Consider the following 19,480-nt stretch of genomic DNA (forward strand, 5'->3'; position numbering starts at 1 on the left):
CCTACACCCTCCACGCTGGAAGGCGAAGTCTTAACCACTGGACTGCCAGGGAAGTCCCTGAAATGAGTCTTAAGGGGTCCAAACCAACTGTGGTTACAGGTAGAGCTCACTCACATCATCAGGATAATGAATGTCCCCATCTTAAGCTCCTTGACTTAATCACATCTGCAAAGACCCTTTCTTCACATGAGGTAACATTCACAGGTTGCAGGGCTTAGGACCTGGATATCTTGGGAGGCCAGGGCTCAGCCTACCACACCCCTGTGAACCTCAGTTTCCTCCACTGTAAAACAGGCGACCGTGAGAAGTCACCGAGTTATGTAGAGAAAGCACTCAGACCAGTGTCTTGCATAGCTCTGGCATCCAGTCAAATTGAGACAGGGAGAGCCTCATTGACAGTCTCCCCTTTGAGCCTCAGTTTCTCTGTCTGGAAAATGATGTGGGTGCGGACCTCAGGGGTCTCCCAGCTCTGCTGCTCCTGAAGGTGAGTCCTCTTCTGTCCCTCGCTTTTGCAGAGGGAAAGCCAAGGCCCTGGGAGGAGTTGTCCCCCAGGTAGGAGGCGGCCAGGCCAGGCTGGGAAAGCCCATGAGTGTTACCTGGCAGCCCTCCTGGAGTTGGGGGGGTAACAGTTGAAGCCCCACCCCCACTCTCAGCCCAGGCCAGAGGGGGTCACTTCCTCAGGCAGGTGGCAAGAGGCTGAGGGGGTCTTGGATACACACACACACACACACACACACACACACACACACAGAGTATCTGTCAATCTGTCTCTACTTTTCTCTCATTGAAGGCAATTGGAGGTCGTTCTCACTAACTCCGTCTGTCCCTCTGTTTCTTGCTTGGCTCTCAGCTGCTGTGTTCTTTTTTCCTTTTTTTTTTTTAATGAAAAAGAATTAATTTTGATAAAATGCATGTAACATAAAATTTACTATTTTGGGCTTCCCTGGTGGCGCAGTGGTTGAGAGTCCGCCTGCCGATGCAGGGGACACGGGTTCGTGCCCCGGTCCGGGAGGATCCCACGTGCCGCGGAGCGGCTGGGCCCGTGAGCCACGGCCGCTGAGCCTGCGCATCCGGAGCCTGTGCTCCGCAACGGGAGAGGCCGCAGCAGTGAGGGGCCTGCGTACCACCAAAAAATAAAAAATAAAAAAAAATAAAAATAAATAAAATTTACTATTTTAATCATTTTACATGTACAGTTCAGTAGTGTGAAGTACATTCACATGGTTGCGCAACCAATCTTCAGAACATTTTCATCTTTTTTCAAAAATTTTTATTTTATATTGGACTGTAGTTGATTTGCAAAGTTGTATTAGTTTCAGGTGTCCAGCAAAGGGATTCAGTTATACATATACATATGTCTGTTCTTTTTCAAATTCTTTTCCCATCTAGGTTATTACAGAATATTGAGCAGTTCCCTGTGTTATACAGTAGGTCCGTGTTGGTTATCTACTTTATTTTATTTTTTTCGGCCACGCAGTCTGCGGGATCTTAGTTCCCCGACCAGGGATCGAACCTGTGTCCACTGCAGTGGAAGCGCAGAGTCTTAGCCACTGGACCACCAGGGAAGTCCCTGGTTATCTATTTTAAATAGAGTAGTGTGTATATGTCAAGTCTCTGTCTCTCTCCCTCTCTGATTTCCCCTGAGTCTGTCTGTCTTTGGCCTCTGGCTCTATCTCTCTCTCTCTCTCTCCTTCCCTGTCTGTCTCTTTCTCTGTCTCTGTCTCTCTCGATCTCTCTCCCTCTCTGTCTCTGCACGAGATTCTCCTTTCCTCAGCCCCGGGAAGTCCCAGAAACCCATGGGCCTCGCCCAGGATCCAGAAGGCAGGTAGGAGCTGGGTGAGGCCCAGGTGAGTCACCAGGAGGAAGGAATTGACATTCCTGCCGCTTTTCTGGGATTGTGCTCGGCCCAGCCCCCTGCTTGCCCCCTCCCGTAACACGTCACTGGACCTCACAGTGTGTGTCACTTGAGAGAGAGAACAAGTCGGAGACAGAGACAGAGAGACAGAAAGAGACAGAGAGAAAGAAACAAAGACAGGCATTGAGAGAGACAAACAACAGAGACATAGAGACAGAAAAAAAGATACCGAGACACAGAGATAGAGGACAGAGAGTCAGAGAGATAAGATGGAGAGAGACAGAGAGAGGCAAAGAAAAGGAGCGAGACAGAGAGATAGAAAAACACAGAGAAACAGAAAGGGAGAGACAGATGGACAGATGGGGAGACCAGAGCAGTCTGAGGTTGGGATGGGAGGGCTCCGAGTTATTTCTCTCATTCTTCAAATAAAAGAGAAAATCATGGGGCTTCCCTGGTGGCACAGTGGTTAAGAGTCCGCCTGGCAATGCAGGAGGCACGGGTTCGAGCCCTGGTCCGGGAAGATCCCACATGCCAGGGAGCAACAAAGCCCCTGCGCCACAGCTACTGAACCTGCACTCTAGAGCCCGCGAGCCACAGCTACTGAGCCCTCATGCCACAACTACTGAAGCCCGTGCACCTAGAGCCCGTGCTCCACAGCAAGAGAAGCCACCACAACGAGAAGCCCGGGCACCGCAACGAAGAGTATAGCCCCCAGCTCGCCGCAACTAGAGAAAGCCCGCGCGCAGCAACGAAGATGCAACGCAGCCATAAATAAATAAATAAATTTATTTTAAAAAGAGAAAATCGTGGTCCGGAGCAGTGAGGTCATCTGGCCAGGAAGTGGTTAGTGCCAGACCACACAGCTCCATGTGATCCCAAACTTGAACCTACCTTTCACTGAGAGATGCCTCCACCCACCCCAGATCCACTTCACAGCTTGGAAAAGCAGAGCTTTGTGGTGTGAGGCCATCGGCCCAGGGTCGCCCAGGAGCAAGTAGGTGAGCTGGGTCTCAAGCCTACTTGCACCAACGCCCCGACTTTCTATCTCCCCACGTCATATGCACGAATATCTCATTCAGTCTTCACGCCAGCCCCAAGAGGGACCCCATTTTCCACATGAGGAAACTGAAACTTGGCAAGGAGGGTATCAGTTGACCCAGGGTGACCCAGCTAGGGAGCTGTCCTGTCCTGCTGTCATCAGCAGGACAACAGCTATCCTAAGACTCATGACAGCTCTACCTCCATCCCTATCCCCCAGAGAGTAAATACAGGGCCAGAGTCTAGAGTCAGGCCCAACAGCAATAACAATGGCAGTGATGTTTTTTATTGAGCACTTGCTATGTGCCAGGCACTGTGCAAGTGCCTGGGGTGTGCACTTTTCTGTCACTAGCCCACAAGCCCTGGGAGGGAGGAGCTTAGCTTTACTTTCCAGATAGAGGACTTGAGGCACAGAGAGGTCAAGTAACCTGCCCAAGGCAGCACAGCTATTGAATAGCTGAAATTTGAACCCTCACAGTCTGGTGTCAGCCCCCACCCTCTTAACCTCTTAGAAAAGAGAATTTCTTTGGGATTTTTCTTACCTTATCCTAAAATGATTACCTTAAGGTTTTGATGCATTAGTAAGAATAACAATAGTATAATCATTATTGCAGTGGTAGAGGTAGCTACTGCTTACTCATAGCCTACTACTGTTCCAGCCACACTGGCCTCTCTGCTGTTCCTAGATCTCATCAGGTCTGCTCCCACCACAGGGTCTTTGTACTGGCAGTTTCCTCTCCCTGGAATTCTTCCTGGACCATCTGCCTGGACTTCTTGCCTCACTACCTTCAGCCTCTCTTCAAATATCACCTCCTCAGGAAAGCCCTCCTAGATTACCTGGCCTAAAACCAACCTTGCCTCACTTGTACCCTTGCACCTCCTTCAATCTGGTTTGTTTTTCTGCACTTTACTTATCACAGCCTGACAGCAATAGATTAGATAACATATATTTACTCCCTATTGTCACAAGGGCAGGGACTTTCCTGCTGTGTCCCCAGCTTCTGGACCAGTGCCTGGCACAAAGTAGGTCCTCAGTAAATGTTGACAGAGATTGTTGAGCCCTCCATGTGGGCCAGTGACTGTTTCAGGCATTTAATTCAACTGCATTAAATTGCTCTGACTGGGAAGGAGAGACTATTTTACCTTTGACACTTTATTTTCCTTTTAAAAAACTTATTATGAACCTTTACAAACACAGAGGAGACAGAATGGCATATAAGTTACCTCGATATAATTGATACAGCTATTTTGCCTTTCTTTTTCATAAAATATTTCAAGGTAAATGCAGACATCGATGACATTCAGCCTCTAAGTATTTCACTGAGCATCTGTAAAATATAAGAAAAAGTTTTCCACATAACCACAAAACCATGGTCATAACAGCAATATCTACTTTTTGGCTGAAGTGTTTTAAGGTAAATGGAGACATTGTATTATTTCATCCCCAAATATGTCAGCGTGCAGCTCTAAATGATAAAGACATTTTCCCATATAACCACAATACCATTATGCTTCCTAACAAAACTAAGGAAAGACCTATATTATCTAATAATCAGCCACAAATTTCCCATCGTGACAAGTTTTAATCCGAGGGGTGAGGGCCCTCGCCCAAGGTCCCATGGCAGGAAGAGAGAGAAGTGGAATTTGCACCCAGGCAGTCTGGGGACAGCTGTGACCACGACCATCGTGAGTCAGGGCAGAGCCACCCCCCTACCTCTCGCCGGCGCGTCCTGGTAAAGGAAGTTTCTGAGGAAAGTGGGTGGGGGTGGATGACCCACGCATCTGGAGCTGACTCGCTCTTTCGCAAACGTCTGGGAGGAGCCCCCAGGGCCACAAAACTGTCTCCTCCCGGGGCCCAGACTGAGAGGTGCAGGGAGACCGCGGAGAGGAGCCGCCGCCGGACATGGGCCGCCCGCTGCTGGTGCTGCTACTGTTGGCTCAGACCTGCATTCCAGGTAGGGGCTGGGTGCCTGAATCTCTGCGCTGGGGACCGGGTCAGACGGGGGGGGGGGGGGGGGGAGGGAGGGGGGAGGGGAGGGGAAGAAAGCTCAGAGTCTGATGACTTGGAGGAGGGCTCGGTCCCCAGCCCCTCCACCCACACGCAAATAATACCGGGCACACAGTAGACGCTCAGGAAATATTCGTTGAGCGAAGGCGCTTAACAACGGCCGCCATGTAGTGAGTACGCTCTTTAGTCCAGGCACTCTTCTAAGCTCCTTCCTTGCAATTTCCAACTGGGCGGGCGGAACTATTTTAACCTCGTTTTACAGAGAAACTGAGGCACAGAGAGGTTAACTAACTGGTCCGAGGTCACACAGCAAGTCCTTGTAACTGGAATTCTGACCCGCGGGGGCTCCTACAGCCCTCTCCCCTCTGTCAGATCCCCCCCCCACACACACACACACGCACACACAGTCACATTTGCAAGACAGGGAGGACAGCGTCTCGTTTAACAAAAGGTCTAGGGCTTCCCTGGTGGCGCAGCGGTTGAGAGTCGGCCTGCCGATGCAGGGGACGCGGGTTCGTGCCCCGCTCCGGGAAGATCCCACATGCCGCGAAGCGGTTGGGCCCGTGCGCTGAGCCTGCGCGTCCGGAGCCTGTGCTCCGAGAGGCCACAGCAGTGAGAGGCCCGCGTACCGCAAAAAAAAAGTCAGTCAGGCTCAGCGTCGCAGAGCCGGGGGACGGGGACCCAAGGCTCGTCCTTCGAGGTGCCTTCCCCTTCGAGGTGCCTTCCCTTTCACTATCCTCTAGTCAACGAGACTTCTCACCTCCTTTCTCTGGAAAATCTAAAAAGGGTTGGAAAATGAAAGGAAGTTGAGAAGGAACTGACTACTGTCAGGGCGCGGCAAGGCCGGGTTGCGGGTAGGGGTTGGGAGATGGTTCGGTAATGAATAACTGGGAAAGCTTTCCGGACCAATGAATAACTGGGAAAGCTTTCCGGACCGCGGGAGGCCTAGAATGAGTAACGAATATGGAGCGGGGAAGGGACCGCAAGGGGGACGTGATGGGCAGGGATAGACCTTGGGGCGGAGCTAGTGGGCGGGGTCAGAACTTCGGGGAGGGGCAGTGGGAGGGGCTAACAGTTCCGGAGCAGCTAGTGGGAGGGGGAGAAGTTCTGGGGAGGCCACAGTAGTAGGGTTAGACTCTCGGCACGGCTGATACGCGGAGTTAGAAGTTCGGTGTGGGCTGTTGGGTGGGGAGAGAGAACGCTGGGGAGAGGCTACGGAGGGGAGGAGAGCCAGTGGGCATTAGTGGAGGGCACCAGGAACGGGGGTAGAACGTAGAGACTGGCTGGAGTTGGTGAGGCTAGAACACCCCTAGGAGAGCTCGCGAGGCGGAGTAGGCCGAGGCGGGCGGGGTGGAGGAAAGGACCTAACTGGGAGCCGGGCTAGAACGTCCACACCTGCGGAGGTGGGGGGGTCGGAGTGTCAGGATGGGCCCGGCGCTCAGACAGAATTAAAGGGAAAGCGAGCGAGGGCTGGACTTAGGAAGGACCTGTGGACGGAGAAAGAACTTTAGGGTAGAGGGTGGAGATAGAACGTTGGCCTAAAGACGGTATAGCGGGCTGGAAAGCAGCCTTGGAACCCAGGGGCGGGCAAAAGTGGAGCTCGAACCGGAGTGCACATGGCCTGGAGACTTGGTCCAGGTATTGGGGCTTAAGGGGGCGAGAGCGGGATCCTGGCGCGGAGCGATAACACCTCTCCTCTCCCCTCCTCTGCCCGCAGCCTCCTGGGGCCTGCGGTGCATGCTGTGTAAGAGTACCCGGAATTGCAGGGTGGAAGAGTGTGCCCCCGGCCAGGACCTCTGCAGGACCACGGTCCTGCACACATGGGAAGGTGAGCTGGAGCAGGGAACGCGAGTGACAAAGAAACCTTATTTCACGAGAAATCGGGGAAATACGCATGAAAAAGACACGGAGACCGGTTACACGGCCCCAGATGGACAAGCATTTAAAAATCTGACAGGGACTTCCCTGGAAGTCCAGTAGTTAAGACTCTGTGCTCCCAGTGCAGGGGCTACGGGTTCGATCCCTGGTTGGGGAACTAAGATCCGGCATACCACTTGGCGCGGCAAAAAAGAAAAGAAAATAAAGAAAAATCTGACAATACTGAGGTCGATGAGGATGTGGAGCTGCGGGCTTTGCTGTTGGGGGTAAATTGGTGCATCCACCAAACAGAGCAACGTGGCAATAGGCAATATCTGGTTAAAGATGAACATACCCTACAACCAGCAGTTGGACTTCTAGGAATGTAGAGACCCCAGAGAACCTTGGCCACACTTGCCCAGAGACACATGTCAAAGAATGTTCTTAGCCCTAATGTTTGTGATATGGAAAACTGGAAAGACTGAAGCCAGTTGTCAGCAGAGGAAAAACGTTACAGTATAATCACGCATTATACCCCACAGCAGCTTAAATGAAGGAACTAGGGCTTCAGGTATTAACCTGGATACATCTCAAAAATGTAAGGTTGAAAGAAAAAAAAAAAAAGCATGTTGCAGAGTTTGACACCTTTTAATAGAAATAGTGTCTAACAATCTAAATAAGTAAATAATATACAAATAAACAATAATATATATTCTGCATGCAGAGGTGTTAGAATTACCTACACCTGTGGTTGTAGAGCATAAGGGAAATGGGACTTGAGGGAGAGAGGTAACCAGGAGGCTTTAACTATCTTTTAAACTTGGTTTCTTTTTTAAAAAATATCTGAAACAAGGGCTTCCCTGGTGGCACAGTGGTTGAGAGTCCTCCTGCCGATGCAGGGGACGCGGGTTCGTGCCCCGGTCCGGGAGAATCCCACGTGCCACAGAGTGGCTGGGCCCGTGAGCCGTGGCCGCTGGGCCTGCGCGTCCGGAGCCTGTGCTCCGCAGTGGGAGAGGCCACAACAGTGAGAGGCCCGCATGCCGAAAAAAAAAAAAAAAAAAAAAAAAAATCTGAAACAAATATAGCAAGATGCTAATATTTTATAAAGTCCAGTGATGAAGGCACAGTATTTATAATATCATTCTCTTATACCTTTTGGTAAGCTCAAAGCATTTTCCTTTAAAGATTCCTTTCAGAGGCATCTCCCTGCTAAGATCACCAAGCTGGGAGGGAGAGGGTAGATGGACCCAGAAGATCCCAGGGATAGTGCTGTCACTAAAAGAAAGTAGGCTTCCAGTGTAGGGGCTTGGGGGGAGGGTGGATGAGTCTAGAAAAGAGAGAGTTGGACTCAGGCAAGAGGAGAGGCCTGGCAGGGATCAGCCCTGGGAGCAGGTGACCTTATAACCAGGAGTGTCAGAGGCGGGTTGGGCCCAGGGGAGCCTCTGGGGTGACACTGAGACTTTCCTCATAGATGGTGATGAGCTGGAGGTGGTGGAGAGAGGCTGTACCCACCCAGAGAAGACCAACAGGACCATGAGCTATCGGATTGGCATGCAGATCATCACCCTGACAGAGGCCGTGTGTGGGTCAGACTTGTGCAACAAGCCCAGTCCCGGTGAGTAGGGCAGCCCTCACCATCCCCAACTCCAAACCAAACCAAACCCCAGCTCAAACCTCCATCATCACCCTGGTACTATCCCTAATCCTAGGCCACCCCAACCCCAGCTCCATGCCTTACCACGGCTCAAACCTTTCCTTATCCTAAACACATCTCCAGCCTGGCTCCAACCCCAACTCAACCTCTCCTCCAATCCCATCCTCAACTTCATTTTATCCTCAACACTCTCCAACTCAAACCCATCCTCCTTCCAAACACATCTCTAATCCTATCCCCTAATCAACCCCATCTCATCTCAACTGTCCCCAATCCCACTCCCAACTACAAAGGCATCCCATCCCTAATCCTATCCCATCTCATATGTGTTTGTGGGTGTGTGTGGTTGTGGGGGGGTGTGGTTGTTATTTATAAGATGCAACACCTGCCTTTAAGAAGCCACGCGCGCGCACACACACACACACACACACACACACACACACACACACACACACTTGAGAGGTAGGTGAGGTATCTCACTGATGTTTTGCCATGTAATTTTTTTCATGGGACAGGAGATGATTCAAGCAATAGATGCTCAGCAAGGGATACAAAGACCAGAGATAACCAAAGATTCAGAGTTCTTAAAGGAGGTCAAAATAGGAGGGAATCAGACAGGCTGCCGTGGGCTTGGAAAGTTCCCTAGAATCGATGATTTGTAAGTTGGGCAACAAATAAGAACGTGAAGAAACTTCCATAAGGCTTTTTGTTGAGTTTCATGCCTTTAGACTCTGGTCAGCATAAGAAAAAGACTTAGAAAGGCTCAAATTCCCCAAGTTCTCACCGCAGAGGAAGGGTGGGGAGCGAATGGGCCCATGGTGCACGGTCAGGTCGGACGGAGATTCCTCTTTCTGGCTCCGTTGAGGAAGGAAGCGGGTTAAGGCCAGTCTAGTCACCATGACGTCAGGAAGCAGAGCACCTGCCTCTGCATTGGGTATTTTTCCTTGTTCTTCATCCATCCTGATTCCACTAGATTTTCATTTATCCTGACCTCGAACTTTCATCTGTTGGTGGGGACTGAATCAGATGTTTATTTTCAAGGAAATGACAACAGAGGATGCCGGCTTCCTCTCTCTGTTAGATGTGCTGAAGGAAAGCACTTGTAACTGAGTCTAAATAATACTTGTAATCAGAGATAATAGTCAAAATTTTTAACAATATTGGTCAGTGCTGCAGAATAAAATTGACCAGTCAGAACTGGAGGCCTCTTGCTGGGCCTGGTGTTACCCCTTTAGTGGATCTTGAGGACATAAGAGTTCTAAAGACAGGTTTGCGGGGCGTTCCCTGGTGGCCCAGTGGTTAGGCTTCTGGGCTTTTACTGCCGTGACCCAGGTTCAATCCCCGGTCGGGGAACTGAGATCCTGCAAGCTGTGCAGCGTGGCCAAAAAAATAAAATACAGAGAGGGTTGGGAGCGGTCAGGGGTCCTCTTGGACAGCAGGTGTCAATTCAGTAATTTAATAACTACTATATCTGTATCAGCTTCCCCCCTTTTATCTTTTTGGCCGTGCCACGCAGCATGTAGGATCTTAATTCCCTGACCAGGGATCGAACCCATGCCACCTGCATTGGAAGTGCATAGTCTTAACCACTGGATCGCCAGGGAAGTCCCTATCAGCCCCATCTCTAACACCATTTAACCCAGCTTGTGATGACTAGAATAGTCGGTTAAACCACATCCTCTTCTTCTGTGATGCTGGGGACACAGGAGTGACCAAGATAGGCTTGGGCCCTGCCACTATGGGGCTCATAGCCTAGTGTGTATGTGTATGTGGGCGGGGAGGTGGGGAGGCAGACAGACCCATCACCTGACGGTGACTGTCCTGATTAGTCACAGCTGGGATACGGAAGCACGTGCAAAGGAGTCAGGACCATGATAGGGGAAACAGAGACCAGAGAGGTCAGCGCTGTAATAGGGAAGCACAGTCCAGAATCGTCAGGGCTGAGACAGGGGAAACAGAGGCCAGAGTGATCAGGGCTGAGATAACTAAGAGTAGGGGCTGTAGGACCCTAGAAGAGATACTTGACTCGGGTCAGGGAAGGTTTCCTATACAGGAAGCAACAGCTAAGCTGGATCTTGAGGGATGAATAGGAGTCAGACTGTTAAAAAGACAGTAGAAAGGGTTTTCCAGAGGGAGCCACAGATATAAAGGCCCAGAGGAGGGTGAAAGTAGCATGGCTGGAAGAAAGACGAGATGGGGCAAGAGGACCTGCTGAAATTGGCAAGGTCACATTATACAGGGCCTTCTAGGCTATGGTGGGGCATATAGACTTCATCTGGGGAGCACTGGGAGGTCATGAAAGGGTTTCAAGTACAGAGCATCAGATTTGCATTTTTTGACACGTTATTCTGACCTCAGAGTGGAAGAGAGATTGGAGGGAAGGAAGGATGGAGGGAAGGTAGATGAGGGGAGACCAACTTGGAGGTGCGTGAGGTTGTCCAGATAAAGAAGAGAGGGTAGGGACTTCCCTGGCGGTCCGGTGGTTAGACTCCGTGCTTCCACTGCAGGGGACGCGGGTTCATTCCCTGGTGGAGGGACTAAGATCCCGCATGCCGCGTGGTACAGCCAAAAAAAAAAAAAAAGAAGAAGAGAGTGTCTGTCTGCTGTGCAAATGGAGAGAAGTGGATGGATTTAAGAGCTATTTAGCAGGTAGATGAGCAGAATGTGATGACGGATTAGATGTAGGGGTGATTATGCAGTTCTGGTCATGTGGAGTCACCTATATCAGACCAACCCCCCTGCCAATGACAGTTATAAAAGCTGGACAAATTATAAACAATTATTAAAGTCACTCAAGAGCAAGCAAATGAAGTTGAGGTGCTCCAATCTTCGAAATAAGGGAAGCACAGAAGTCGAATTCCACAGACAAGCTGGCTTTTTCCTTGAGTGCACTTGCCAATTCACTGCTCTGGAAGGGAAGTAGAACGCATATAGGAAGAGATCGTCGCTAGACTGACAAGGCAGAGGTTGGAGTCTGGGGTTGTCAGAGTGTCTGTAAAATGAGAAGTAAAATCCTGGAATGCACGGAACCACAGAAAACGGAGTCCCCAAATCTGCAAATTTCCTTCAAGTCACTGGCAAGCCGTACATGCATAGGGTGAGACTCCAAGGGACTCTACAGAAAATAGTATCCGGGAAGCTACAGAACTGAGCAGGAATTCCAGCAGGCATATGATGCTGGGGGACCGAAGTTGCCACGTTGGAAAGAGAGGTCTCAGGCTTTCCCCTGAGACCACATCCTAGGAGTAAGGGCAAAACTGAAATAGACCAGCCCTAAAAATGCCTCTGTTGGATCTTCAACAGAAAGAAAACCTAATCCTCTCTGGCAGAAGATAACATCATTTAGAGCCTTTACAAATAGTCGTGTGTGTCTGGCATCTAGTCAAAACATACAAGGTATCCTGAAGAAAACAGAAAGGACCAACTGACCGGAAACCAAGAGAAAAATCCCACAATAGAAACAGACTTGACATGAATCAGATATTGGAGTTATTAGACAGGGGAACTTTAAAAGAGCTATGATCAATATATTCAAGAAAGTAGAGGAAAGATTACTTTTTAGCAGAAATCTGGAAACCATTTTTAAAATGATTCCAACAGGAAATAAAGAACAGGAGCTTAAAAAAAACAGGAACTAAAATTAAGAACTCAATAGATGTACTTACTGGAGCTCAGAAACAGTAGAGCAAAAGGATTACAGAACCAGAAGACAGGGCAGTAGAAATATCCAGATGAGTGCCTAGATATGGAGGATCAAGGAGTCTGCCAGGATTCTACCCTGGGGGACCAGATGGGGCCGTCTCAGAGACGTGGAATTCAGGAGAAGGAGCAGTTTGGAGAAGATGGAGAGTCTTGTTGGGGGCAGGTAGAGATTCCGGTGTTTGATGGATAGTCAGGGGACCTCCAGGAAGCCCTTGGGTATAAAGGTATGGAGCTCGGAGAGAAGTCTTACCTGGAGAGAGATTTCTGAGTTCCCAGCAGATAGGTGGAGATAAAACTGTGTCAATGGATAACATCCCATGGGAGAGAGTGTGTACCATGAGAAATGAAAAAAGGGCCTAAGACAGAGCCTGAGAATCACCCACATTTAGAAGAGTGACATAAGAAGAAGAGCTCACAAAGGAGACCCATGGGTGGTATGAGACAGCCATTTTGGCAGTGATGGCAATTCGTGTTTTAATTTTCATGGTGGTTCATATTAGAAGATGTGGGTTGTCAGCCTTTTAGTTATTTTTCTTTTGGGAGAGGGTAGGGAAGATCTGGCTTTGGAGGTAAGTGATTCACCTAATTACAGCTGCTGGCCTCCCAGTTGAGAGCCTTGGCTGAGACAGCCCTCTAATTTCTCTAAGACTTGGCCCATACTCAAACTCGGATATCTGGGGTCACGAAGGGAAGGGCATGCCAGGCTTGGGAATGGTGTGAGCCAAGGCCTGGACAGAGGGATGACTCTGGTGTTTCCAGGGAAAAATAACTCATCCACTTGGCCTGGACTGGAAGGTCCGTGTGAAAGGCAAGTTTATCACAGATCAAATCAAGTGAGGCTTTGACCTCTGACATGATTGGGTAGTGTATTAAATATCTATTGCTGCATTACAGATTGCCCCGAAGCTTAAAACAAAAGTAAGCATGTTATTTCACAAAGTTTTTGAAGGTCAAGATTCTGGGAGTGGCTTAGCTAGGCGGTTCTGGATCTTTCATTATGTCGTAGTCAAGATGACAGTGGGCTGCAGTCATCTGAAGGCACCCAAGGTAGCTTCATTCACATGGATGATCAGCTCCCATGGCTTTGGCAAAAGTCTCAGTTCCTCACCATGCAGACCTCACGGTGGGGCTGCTTGAGTGTCCTTACAACATGGCAGCTGGCTTCCCCCAGAGCAAGTGATCCAAGAGAGAGCCAGGAAGAAATCTCAATGTCTTGTGTGATCTAACACAGAAGTCACACACCATCATTTCCACAGTATCCTATTGGTTCCACAGGTAAGCTCTATTCCTTATGGGAAGGGACTACACAAGGGACAAGTACCAGGAAGCAGGGATCACTGGGGGCCATCTTGGAAGCTGGCTACCACAGGGAACAATAGAAGGGTTTTCAGTGATTGTTCATTCATTCATTCATTCATTTAACAAATATTTATTGAATATCTTCTCTGGCCCCAGCCTTGTGCTGGGACACAGTAATGACCAAGACAGCCCTGGTCCTACCCTCCTGGGACTGAATCCATGGAAGGAAACAAACAAGCAAACAAACAAAAAGAGTGAAAAAAAAAAAACAGGGAATTCCCTGGCAGTCCAGTGGTTAGGACTCCATGCTTCCCTGCAGGGGGCACGGTTTCCATCCCTGGTGGGGGAACTAAATCTTAGAAGCCATGTGGCATGGCCAAAAACAAACAAAGAAACAAACAGTGAGAGAAACAGACTTGTCACCAGACGGAGATGACCCAGAATGGGCAGGACTGGGACTGGGGAGCCCCGAGAGGCACCTAATCCAGCCTGGGAGGTCAAGGAGGGCTTCTTGGAGGAGGCAAAATTGGAGAAGATGGCCTCTGAAGAATGAGTAGGAGATAGGGAAAATAGGGAGCAGGGAAAGGGTTCTAGGCAAAGACCACAGCAGATGCAAAGGCTGGGCAGGAGTCAGCATTTATACTCAGGGACTGAGGAAAACCAGTGTAGAGTCTGAGGGGCTGGTGGAGGGAGATGAGGCTGGAAAGGTGACCAGGACCAAGTCTTTGATGGAACTTGAAAGCCACAGTGATTTTCTTGGATTTTATTCTGAAGATACTGGGGAACCATGGAAGAGTGTTGAGCAGAGGAGAGGCAGGGTCAGATTTGAGTATTAGAAACATTCTTCTAGGGCTATGTAGGATGCATTGGGGTGGGAAGGGCAAGAATGGAAACCAGGAGGCCAAGGAGGAAGCTGGTAGTGAAGGAGGTCTGACCTGGTCATGGAGCTGGAAAGGAGGGGATGGATTCTAGAAAGATTCAGGCAGTGGGATGGGCAGCACTTGATGATTGGCTGAAGGGTGGGATAAGGAAGAATTGATGCGGAAGTGAGTCCTCAAGGAAGCTGGGTCTCTAGGACTGTCCCCATGGAGTCTCACCCTCCTAATCCTCCCCAAACAGGCCAGGTTTCTCCTACCTTTCCCCGAAGCCGTTACCTCGAATGTGCTTCCTGTGCCTCATCAGATCTGAGCTGTGAGAGGGGCTGGGACAAGACCCTGCAATGCCGCAACCCTGGAGAACAGTGCCTGGAGGTGGTAACCCACCAGAACCTGGAAGGTGAGCCCCAACCTGCCAGCAACTCCCCCTCCCTGTTTTGCTCCTCCCCAAGGCTGCACTTAACAACAATCCCCAAATAACAGGGATTTAAGCAAGGTAGAAAGTTAGTACTCACGCAGAAAGTCCAGTGATGGGAAGTCCAGGGCCACTAGGACAGTTCCACAGTCACCAGGAACCCAAATGTCTTCTCATTTCTTACATATTGCTTCCATTCTCAAGATTGCCTCATGGTCCAAGATGGCTGCCTGAGCTCCAGACCTCATGTCCAAGTTCCAGGAAGAAGGAGGGGGGAAAAGAAGGGGCAAAAGGGGGGCTCCCCTCCTTCTATAAAGGTTCTGCTTTCTAGAAGTCCCATAAAATCTTTCTACTTAGATCACGTTGACCAGAACTTAGCCACATGACTATACCTATGGAGGCTGGAAATTGTGTCTTTTGGCTAGATATATGGCTGCTCCCAATAAAATGAGGGTCCTATAATGAAGGATGAAGCAGAGGATGGACAGAGGACTGCTACCATGGGCCAATCCAATCTCAGCCCCTCATCAACAATCTGACCTCCCCCTCTGCCCCCACAGAGAGTCCAGGGGATGAGCGCCACTCCCGAGGCTGTGGCAACCTTCCTGGCTGCCCAGGCCCCACTGGCTTCCACAACAACCACACCTTCTACTTCCTGCGGTGCTGCAACACCACCAAATGCAATGGGGGCCCAGGTAAGGGGCAGGGGACCCGGCGTGAGGCCTGGGATTGGGGTGGGGAGGTGCACTCAGGCTGACTGCTGCTTGCTTTAAGGGAAACCCCTCCTCTCTGTTTCCTTCTCTGAAAAGTGGACCTATGAAGCCCTTTCTCAAAGAAGGATTTTGTGGGAATTCAATGAAACTATCAAAGCTTCACCAAGACCTGTGCTTTATGCGTCTATATCCTCTTGAATCCTTCCATCACCTTCCATCACCATCATCATCCTGGTGCAGAAGCCGCCATGGCCTCTTACCTAGATTGTTGCAATCACCTTGCCGGTCCTCCTGCTACCCTACAGCCAATGTTCAACACAGCAGCCAGAGTGATTTTTTTTTTAATAGATCTCTATTGGAGTATAATTGCTTCACAATACCATGTTAGTTTCTGTTGCACAACAAGGCGAATCAGCCATAGGCATACACGTGTCCCCATATCCCCTCCCTCTTGAGCCTTCCTCCCACCCTTCCTATTCCACCCCTTTACATCATCGCAAAGCACCAAGCCGATCTCCCCGTGCTGTGCTTCTGTTTCCCACCAGCCAACTATGTTACATGAGGTAGTGTATATATGTCGATGCTACTCTCACTTCGCCCCAGCTTCGCCCTCCCACCCCATGTCCTCAAGTCCATTCTCTATGTCTACCTCTTTATTCCTGCCCCGCAACTAGGTTCATCAGTACCATTTTTTTTAAATTCCATATATATGCGTTAGTATATGGTATTTGTTTTTCTCTTTCTGACTTACTTCACTCTGTATGACAGACTCTAGGTCCATCTACCTCACTACCAATAACTCAATTTCGTTTCTTTTTGTGGCTGAGTAATATTCCATTGTATATATGTGCCACATCTTCTTTATCCATTCATCTGTCGATGGACATTTAGGTTGGTTCCATGTCCTGGCTATTGTAAATAGTGCTGCAGTGAATATTGTGGTGCATGTCTCTTTTTGAATTATGGTTTTCTCAGGGTATATGCCCAGTAGTGGGATTGCTGGGTCATATGGTAGTTCTATTTTTAGTTTAAGGAACCTGCATACTGTTTTCCATAGTGGCTGTATCAGTTTACGTTCCCACCAACAGCTTAATGTAAATCAAATCATGTCACTCTTCCTCAATCACTTCAACGCCTTCCCCTTGCTTTTAGAATGAAGTCCAAAGACTCTACTATGCTCTCTCCAATCCAGCATGTGTCTGTCTCATGGCCTTTGCACATGCAGTACCCTCTACCAGGAACATCTCTCCCCGAGGGGTTCACCTGGCTGGCTACTTCTGATTCGTTAGGTCTCAGCTTTAAAGCATTGTCCTCAGGGAAAATCTCCCTAACTCTGTCCTTCAATATAATCTAGATCCTTTGTGTTATTCTGTCTCTGTAAATCACTGCTGTCCGACAGGACTTTCCATGGTGATGGAAATGTTCTGTATATATACTGTCGGATATGGTAGCCTCTACTATATATGGCTTTTGAGCACTTGATACTTGGAAAATGTCTCCTTTTTCTTTTTTTCTTTCATAAAAATATGTCCATATGTCGTGAATTTTCAATTGTTCTTTTAAAATGAACAGATACATTTTGTAAAGTCTCTTGGTTTTCATTTCTAATGCAGTAAATGTCTATAGATATTACTGACACAAGCAATAATTTTTTATTTAATATTAATTTCGATGTCAATGTAAACCACCACATGTGGCTAGTGGCTACCATATGGGACAGTGTAGCTCTAAATCGTAAGTTCTCTGAGGGCAAGGACTGTTTCGTCTTACCCTGTGTCTAGGCAGGTGGGGGCTCTTGGGAAGCTGGGTGTTGGAATTTCTCTCGCAGGCCCTAGAGAACCCCCACAAAAGAGGGTGCTGTTCCAATGCCTGACCACAAGAGGGCTCCACGACATCTAGGGCTGAGAGTCGGGAGTCCTGGGGATGCAATGCTGTGAACCGCTCATGCTAATTTCTTTGGTTTCTGTGTCGCTTGGTCTTCCAAGTCCTGGAGCTTCCAAACCTGCCGCTGAACGGCTTCCAGTGTTACAGCTGTGAGGGGAACAGCACCCATGGATGTTCCTCCGAAGAGACTTCCCTCACTGACTGCCGAGGCCCCATGAATCAATGTCTGGAAGCCACTGGAACTAATGGTGAGCCATTAGGAGGCTGGGAGAGGATACTTATGAGGGGGATGGGGGGGTCTGCAAGAGGTAACTTCCCATGAAGCTGGACTCAATTGAGGTGGATCATCCTGTTGGAGAAGGTGGGACTTCCTTCAGGAGGGTGCAAAGTGCAGTAGGAAATTAGGACTTGTTCATTAGGAAGTATATACTTGGGCCACAGAAATGTGAATTTCTTTGGGGGTGGGACTTCCGGTGTACCTCCCAGGATCCTATCCTGTGAAGTTCTGGGCAGGTTCCTTTATTCCAGAGGTTCTCAAACTTTGGGCTCTCAAAATTCCTTCACGCTCTTAAAAATTATTGCTTATGTCAGTCATATCTATAGTATCTGTTCATTGTAAAAGAACAATTGAAAAGTCACGACATGTGGACATATTTTTATGAAAGAAAAAAAGGAGACATTTTCCAAAATGAAAAAATTGAACGAGAAGACTGGCATTGTTCTACCACTTTGCAATCTTTTTAATATCTGGCTTAATAGAAGACAGCTGGACCCTCATATCTGCTTCTGTTGCAAGATCACATGTCCTAGGGTTTCTAGGAAACCCCTTGTGAGAGCAAAAAACATTTGTGAGAGCAAGAAAAGGCAAGTGAGGTTTTAGCATTATTACAAGAATAAGTCTGACTTCACAGATCCCCTGGAAGGGTCTGAGGGAAGGAACCCGAGCGGTCCCGGGACCACATTTAGAGCTGCTGCTTTCTCTGGGGGCACCCACCACGAGGTAGTATCCTACCTGGGTAATTCTCACTGGTACCCAGTGAGAATTCCAGTCCCAGGCCCGAGAGCTGGGAGTCTCACATGGTCTTCTCTCTCCTCAGGACTGGGGAACCCAAACTACACCATAAGAGGCTGTGCAGCCCCCTCCTGGTGCCAACGCCTCCATGTGGCTGAAGCTTTCAGCCTCACCCATCTCAGCTTCTCTTGCTGTACTGGAAATGGCTGTAACCATCCAGCCCTGGCTACCAAGCCCCGCACGGGGGGTGCCCCCCTGCCTGGCCCTGCCCACCTCAGCCTCTTTGTCACCCTGCTTATGACTGCCAGACTGTGGGGAGGTACATTCCTCTTCACCTGAACTCCACATTCCCACTGCCCTGGCTGGATCCAGGGGACCCCTTTGCCCTCCCCTTAGCTCCCAGCCCTACTGACTTGCTGTGTGACCTCAGACCAGTGTGCTCCCCTCTCTGGGCCTTAGTTTTCCCAGCTGCCAAAACACCTATCTCAGAGAACTGTGAGAATCAGAGGAGAAAAACTAGAGGAAAGCTACGGGCCAGCAGGCGAGAGCTCTTGTGATATTAATATTGTTGCCATTCTTATTATTAATTAATATTTGTTTTATTTAATATTTTGTACTTAAATAAAAAGATTTTTGTATCAGTGAACAAAGCCAGATCTTCCCTTCTCCAGAGAGGACGATTGGGGGACACCTTTCCTCAGGCTCCTGGAATTAGGGGTCATATTGTAGGACCCAAGCACTCGAGGTCCCAGCTTTGGGAGCTGTCCCATGCAGCCTTCCACCCTAAGCCACCTCCACATCTATTCCTGGGCTCCCAATGCAACCTTCCAACTCACTCACCCAAGCACTAACCTTCCAGTCTCTTCTCCCACATCCAAAGGTCCAGATTACTTTGTTGTTCATGTCTAAGGAGACATGTCTGCATTTCCTAGGGGGCTCTGAGATAGGAGATGACTAGGAGATGACCCCTGGATGCCCTGCAGTGATGAGGAAAGACTGAACCTCATTCCCCTGCTGCCCTGGGGGCAGGAGATAAAGGCTGGGCTATATTTCCTAGGATACCCCCAGACAAACTGAGAAAGAGGCAGAACTACCATTTCAGTGGGACTCTTTGAGTACCATGGCAGAATTCATGTTTTCCATGGTTCGCTGAGGCAAGCCCACAGAC

General features: G+C 49.2%; 1 protein-coding gene across 1 annotated transcript; it reads left to right on the forward strand.

The window, feature by feature from the left end:
- Positions 1-4,691: 4,691 nt before the first annotated feature.
- PLAUR (plasminogen activator, urokinase receptor) lies at positions 4,692-18,962 on the forward strand. Its single transcript, XM_059044568.2, has 7 exons — positions 4,692-4,848; positions 6,619-6,729; positions 8,230-8,373; positions 14,533-14,688; positions 15,264-15,398; positions 17,402-17,548; positions 18,398-18,962. Exons 1-7 carry the CDS (start codon positions 4,797-4,799, stop codon positions 18,649-18,651), a joined length of 999 nt encoding a protein of 332 aa, XP_058900551.1. The 5' UTR covers positions 4,692-4,796; the 3' UTR covers positions 18,652-18,962.
- Positions 18,963-19,480: the final 518 nt, after the last annotated feature.

Source organism: Kogia breviceps, chromosome 18 (assembly GCF_026419965.1).
Source record: "Kogia breviceps isolate mKogBre1 chromosome 18, mKogBre1 haplotype 1, whole genome shotgun sequence".
Lineage (NCBI taxonomy): Eukaryota > Metazoa > Chordata > Mammalia > Artiodactyla > Physeteridae > Kogia > Kogia breviceps.